This window comes from Gopherus flavomarginatus, chromosome 1, assembly GCF_025201925.1.
Source record: "Gopherus flavomarginatus isolate rGopFla2 chromosome 1, rGopFla2.mat.asm, whole genome shotgun sequence".
NCBI classification, from domain to species: Eukaryota; Metazoa; Chordata; order Testudines; family Testudinidae; genus Gopherus; species Gopherus flavomarginatus.
Genome location: NC_066617.1, coordinates 246,590,569 through 246,597,235, shown reverse-complemented (window position 1 = coordinate 246,597,235; position 6,667 = coordinate 246,590,569). Strand labels below are relative to the sequence as shown.

General features: G+C 38.2%; 1 protein-coding gene across 3 annotated transcripts in view; it reads right to left on the bottom strand.

Annotated features, from left to right (window-relative positions):
• Nucleotides 1-274: 274 nt before the first annotated feature.
• The window catches only part of HERC2 (HECT and RLD domain containing E3 ubiquitin protein ligase 2), a 200,821-nt gene continuing 194,428 nt past the window's right edge, over nucleotides 275-6,667 (bottom strand). For all 3 annotated transcript variants that reach the window (XM_050919178.1, XM_050919184.1, XM_050919190.1), the window contains 4 exons: nucleotides 4,942-5,132; nucleotides 2,732-2,837; nucleotides 1,942-2,154; nucleotides 275-1,275 (listed from right to left, as the gene is read on the bottom strand). In XM_050919178.1, coding sequence (XP_050775135.1) covers nucleotides 1,003-1,275; nucleotides 1,942-2,154; nucleotides 2,732-2,837; nucleotides 4,942-5,132 — 783 coding nt within the window. In that variant the 3' untranslated portion in view covers nucleotides 275-1,002. The remainder of the gene's footprint in view (nucleotides 1,276-1,941; nucleotides 2,155-2,731; nucleotides 2,838-4,941; nucleotides 5,133-6,667) is intronic.

The following is a 6,667-nucleotide window of genomic DNA, read 5'->3' as shown; positions in this document are numbered from 1 at the left end:
GGGATGGGAACTAAGTGAACCACTACTGTCTGCTGCTGCAGAGGCAGAAGATCTGTCAACAAGTGGGAGAACAGGGCGTAGCCAAGGTGATGCAGCTTTGGCTCATCTCTGGAAGCTGCATAGAGAAGGAGAGGAGCCCATGTGTAGCAGAATTGTGGAAGATACTGGGCTGCAGAAAAAGAACGTGGCATAGATACAGCCTTGAAGATTTGAACCATTTTACAGTTCTCTTCTATGTATCCGCTACATATTACCATAAAAAGTCATACTCAAGTCTTTGTGACAGAAGTTTTATTTAGAGGGAAATTATAATTTTTGCATATACATGGCACAAATTAATTATATACAATACACTTCCCATGATAAGAATTATGATGCTGTTCACAGAAAGGTATCAATCTGAGATACATAATGCATAAGCTAAAATATACAAACAGAGAGAGGAGGTGAACCTAATGGCCTTTTTCGTTTAATTACCTATAGATGTATTTCAAGGAATACTGATAACTTAATGTTCAAAAAGTTTTTTAATAAACTTCTAGTAAAGTTAATTGAAATATTTATAATACTATTCAGCTGCTGCACAGTATTTCCAATATACAATCAAGAAGTTACACAGAACACAACACTTATTATGAAAAAAATCTATTGCCACAACTTAAAGGTTTCACTGCTTTTTCTGGATGCTGCACTACCATATGTATATAAACATTTACAACACTTCAGTAAACACAAAGCTTCTAAATGTAGTGCAGTCTTATGGGGGACACTCTCAACTCTTAAAATAAATGTTAAATGCCCATATACCGTGCCATTTATTCTAAGCAGATGTCTTAAGTTATACTCCATTATTCCTATTGTGAGTAACAAACAAGCTTTCCCCATGTTCAGAAGATTAGTATTCCTCTGGTTATACATATTCTGTACTCCTTTGCTCAAATGCCACGAGTGGCGTTTCATGCCTCAGTGCTTGTGACATATTTGTCTCTTATGTTATTTGCTTCAATGTCCTGTTAAATAATCCTGTGTAGAGTCTGAAGCAAAAGAATCTGCATCTTCATTGTCGGAATCATCGCTACTGTCATCAGCAGCTGGCTCTCCTGTCAGTGCTATCCGGGCATAATCATCAGTGTCTATGGACTTGCAGAAATGAATGGCATATTTCAGTTTTTCCTCCAGTACCTGCTTACAAGAATACCTGGGCAGTTTCAGCAGAAAGAAGCATGTATAGGACTCAGGAAGGAAGTGGTCTGGAGGATTGTATTTATCCAAAACCTGTCAGAAAACGGTCACAAGCCATTAGTTTTACTGTTCAACAACACAGAGATTACAAACTAAAATAAGACTAGGATTAAAAATAAATAAATAAATAAAACCCCCACATATTTACCCTGATGTTAAGAAGACACTTAAAAATAATAGCTACTAAGTCAAATATCTTCATACTAAATCAAAAACATTGTTCTATATAGTATGAGGCTATTAGAAATGAATAGTATATGCTAAAGAAACAAGCTAGATAAAATCCAACTATTCGCTATGTAACTGGTAAAATATAAAAAATGCTCTAGTGCTAAAAACATAGCTTCAGCGTATTAAGTTGAAACATCTGATAAGATAATGGGTCTCTTAAGTGAATACTAGCAAAATCGGGGTGACTACTACTGAGGAAACTCACCAAAAGAAGCAAAATAGGCAGGGAGTGGGGGGTTGGAGAAGGGTATTTTAAAAAAAAAAATCAATTGCCCAGCATAGGAAATAGCGAGTTGGACCAAGGGCAATATTTAAATGAAAGTTTGTTGCTTAGTTATGCATTTTGGATCCTCTACAGCTCTGTAAACTCTAAAGCCAACTTGATATTAAACTAGCTTAGTGACGTTAGCACATTTTCCTGTCTGCCACCACTCCTTCATTACCAACCTGCAGGTCTCTTGACCTTACCTGAATAACAAAGTCCCTGCCTCTGAAGTCTGCAATAGTTCTAGGTAGCCTTGTCCTGCCCCATACAAAACGTAAGAAGAGAGATCGTTCTGTATTGGAAAAGGATTCCATCACCTCCCAGAACCACTGTATCAAGGAGGCAGTAGGTTCAATTCCCTTATATGTTGCTACAGACTTCAAAAGGTGAAGTGGGATATCTGGGCTTCCACATACCTGAAAATAAAACATGAAGACAAGAAAAAGAACTGATTAGAAATCAGTGAAAAGCTATTTGTTCCCTTCTTTCCATCAAAATGTTTAATCAGCTTTTTCAATGACAAAATTAACATTCCAACATCTGGTAGTTATGGTCCATTAACTCCTTCAAACAGTGAGGCTTAGCATCAGGGACAATGACTAGCCTCCTTTTATGCTACTGCAGTACTAAACTTAACACTTTACAGCTTTGAAGTGCTGTACAAAATTGAATTAGCCCTCAACAGCTCTTTCAATGATTTCTTTCCAAGTCAAATGTCAGATCTCAGCAGTTCCTGGTTCTTAGCTCCACACTTAATCTATTACATCACACTGCCCAATTGCATAAAAAGTAATCCTTGTGAAAGTACAATAGGACAACTATATAATATTTTCTTCTACTCTCCTTCACCTACAAATTACATGCAATCTACTATAATTAGACTGCATGTTCTTACTAAAGCTAAAACATGAGAGTTGGATCAATAAGACTCGAGTAAATGGCCTAATTTTACATCATCAATCCAGCAGAAGTAGCGAATGAGAAAACCTATACCATTGTTTCCAGTTCATATCCCGTAAAGAGTGAAAGAAGAGGAACAGGAACAACCCGGGCCATTCCTTCCCGAACTGCTGCAACTTGTTCATCAAATTCATGAAGCCTGCAGAAAGACATTTCAGTGGAAATAAGTTTCAGTGAACACCTATGATCATTTGAGCAGCTTGCATTGTGAATTAAAATTACTGTCCAAAAATTATTTCTTAATTACGCCAATTTGTTGCCTCACTTATACTAATCAACAAGCATTTGGGACCACAACATTTTCACATCCTGGGATGCCCAGTTAGGCTCCTAAATGCAAATATAGCTATTTAATTAAAAGTGGCCTCCTTTTAATAAGTGGAGAGCATCTCCAACTCCATTAAACTTCAGAATTCTGGCTGCTCAGTGCTGCTGAAGATTAGTGCACTTATTATGGGTCTACATATGGATTCAGGAGCCTAACTAGGCACTCGGGGGTAGAAATTTTGGCCTTAGTTTTTAAAACAAGGTTGGAATTTGCTTAATGTTTTCTAGGCAGGAAAGAATTTCACTATTTTTGGAATCCCTTTTAGCTGCACATGAAGTATGAAAGTATGTGAGAATGCCAGCTGTGAAATGACTACGCTGTCTTCATATTAAAAAAGCTTAGTTAAACTTTCTCCGTTCTTGTTAAAGATTTTTTTCTATGCTCTTGTCCAATTTAGGAGGTTCACAATTTGGTGAAGTTGGATGTAATTACTGTCAGATTAACTACTAATATGGAAGCTGCGCAAGTTATCCTATATTAAAGGATTACACTATATTAAGAACAAATTATGATTTGTCAAATTATATCTTTGAAATTAAATTATATCTTTAATTATGATTATTTTGTGTGCAGGATCCCATGCAATCTCCAGCAAGCTGGATCTAACTTTTGCAAAACTCTGGCTAAAAGCCCCGTGTACGTATATAATGAAACAACCATTTCTGCCTCAAAGAGTTGAGAATCTAATTATATGGAGGAACAGACCAGCACAAAGATGAAGGTGGAGCAGAAGACAACAGTCCAGGCTGATTTTACTCAATCAAACTGGAGAATCATAGAGGAATGTAGTATTCCTATTCCTGGCAAACTCTGGCTGTCAGAAAAGTTCTATGTCAGCCCTGGATAAGCAAGGTAAATTAGACCATCCTCAAAATCCAGGGCCACAAAACCACCTTTCCAGCCACTTTTCCTACCCACACTCTTATCTTGACCTAAGCACATCTCAGCCGAATTGGAGCATATCTGCCTCACATGTGAAGGTTAGATGGCATTAGGCAAAGACTGAAAAGTGAGAATAAAAATTTTATTAAAGTTAAGGTTAAAATGATATAATACATAGGTTAAGAAAAGAGAGTGTCTATATATCTGGGTATAGTGCTTAAATTATCCAAAAGTACAAAGGTTGGTTTAAAAGTAATACAATACATAAAGTACATAATCAGCAATAAACCAAATACGATTAATATATTTAACAATATAGTTTAGATATTAGCATCCAAGTATTCAGGTACATCACTCACGTAAAATTATACAGTGTTGGTTGTAGAAAGCCAATCTAGGAATGAATGTAAATTATCCCTCAGCGATTGAGAATTTAGACGTATTGTCTAAGGGACAACCTGTTTTAAAATTACATTTTAAAACAATTCAAGTCTCAAGTCAACTGCCAGAGGCAAAACTTGCCATTTCAATTCTGCATCTAAAACGGAATAGAAAGCCAAGCGAAAGACTAGAGTCTAGATGTAGCAGGCTCTTGTGGTCCTGTTCTGCATTAAAAGGAGACTAATGACAGCCTGCATTAACTGGAACTTCTGAGAGGACTTTAAGGATAAGCCCAGGTAGAACACATTACAGCAAGCCAGGCTGGAGATGACAGACATGGACAACTATTGGGAAGCCCACGCCAGAGGAGGCTGGATCAACCTCTGGGCAAGCCAAGATGACAAGAGACAGTTTTGGCCACCACTGTCAGCTTGAAACAATCCCTTCTTATTTTCTCAACAATATGCCTGACCTAATGATTCCATTTTTTCCCTTCTCAAAGGATATTGATTTATACGATAACGACAGGGGAAGAATTGGCTAATACCGTACACAAAGCCAGAGCACTGCATTGCATGACATTGCGCAAAAGCAACACTTCTTTAATTCCCACAATTTCTTTAAATCTAACAAGTGAAGTTATTCAACAAACCTGTAGTTTATTGCCAGTCTCACATATTCAGCTCTGTTATCCAGTGTAATATGGGTATATTTGGAACTCAATTGAATGTCTTGACCACTTGCGTTTGGCACTGTGAAGGGAAGGCTCATGGCTTCGAACTCTTCAGAAGTAGCTTCATTGTCTCGAATGTACATAAGCCCAGGAATAAAATCTTTATCAACCTTTCAAAGAAAAACAAATCCATGAGCTAAAACTGAAGTTATTCCTTCTTCACCTCTGTGTACTTTTCATATGACACAGGAATGTTTCTCATGATAGGACAAGGGGGACTAGTCACACCAACTACCCAGAATTAACAATTGACATGAAAGCAGTCATCCAACTGGCTTTTTAAACAACAATGTAGCATGGTACTTTGCAAGAAACCTCATTAGTTTCTGTGGTCCAGTTTCTGCCTCCCCCCCAACAAAAAGGGAAAGGAAAAAGTATCTGCCAAGAAACCAGATCACCACTGAGATTGGATTTTATGGGTGCCTCACATGAACTATTCCCTTGTTCTCAAAAGAACATTGCAACACCTCACAGGAGTCCTGCTTGACAAGAAAAAAGATCAATATGTTAAGTCAATTCTCAAAGCAGTAAGCATCAGACAATCTGACACAGATAAGAAAAAGGATAATGCGTTCTGGGAGCAGCAACAATAATACAAACAGTATGCACAAAGCAGGGCCAATATTGTCACAGTTCAAGGCTAGCTGCAGCATTGACCCCTTCTGTCTGAGTGCACCTCTTCCAGGTGTCAGGCCTGCACTTTACTTCCCTGGGGCAGAATTGAGAATCCTGCAGTTCTCCCACTCTTAGACTGGGTCATGAAGTAAAGTACCCTGTGTAACCTATCATTCCTCAGCAGGCCTGACTGGGTTTGAGACCTGCAAGACTTTCCTGTGACCAGTATGAAAACAGTGATCCAAAACAACCCTTTCAGAACAAAGTATTGTTTAATTTGAACCACAGGAATAAATCATAACAAAAGCTAAGGGATGGTAACACAAACTGTCTACATGTTTAACTGTTTAACCTACAATTTAGGCAAGAATGCCTTATGCCAGGTATCTCAACCTCAGTGTGAGGGGGACAGCCTGCAACTCCTGCAGTCCTCTTGCATGTGTGTTTTCCCACTACACCTTCAAGCTCATGGGCTCAGGTTTTTTTTATCTGCTCCCAAGTTCTTTGTTTGAGTTTTCCAGCTTGAAAGTTCCCCTGGGATTACATGCTGGAACCTTTCCCCAACAGAGCCAGCCAGACAGTTAACCACCTGCACTGTCCTTTTAAGGATTGGTAACTCAAGGGCTACTGCTCCTGTTGCAATTAAGTCCTTGAAACGATATAGAAAACATAAAAACAATCAGGCAAACGGAGAACATCTAATACTCATACACTATTACAGACATCTTCAAAGCATGTCAATGAAAGAAAAAACATCTTTTTTAACAGTAAAAAACTGACTCGAGACAGGTAAGAACCCGGGAAAACGTATGAATGAGGTGCTGTGAAGTTGTTAAGCACTGCTGTGAGCTGAGATAATATGGCCCTTACAAAACTTCTCTGCTGACTGCTCTTGCAACAAAAGATCCTAATAAAAGTGTCTAGCTCTTATACAGTGCTATTCGTCTTTAGATATCACCGGAGCTTTACAAAAGAGGTCAGTATCATTATCCTCATATTACAGATGGGGAAACAGACGCAGAAAGGTGAT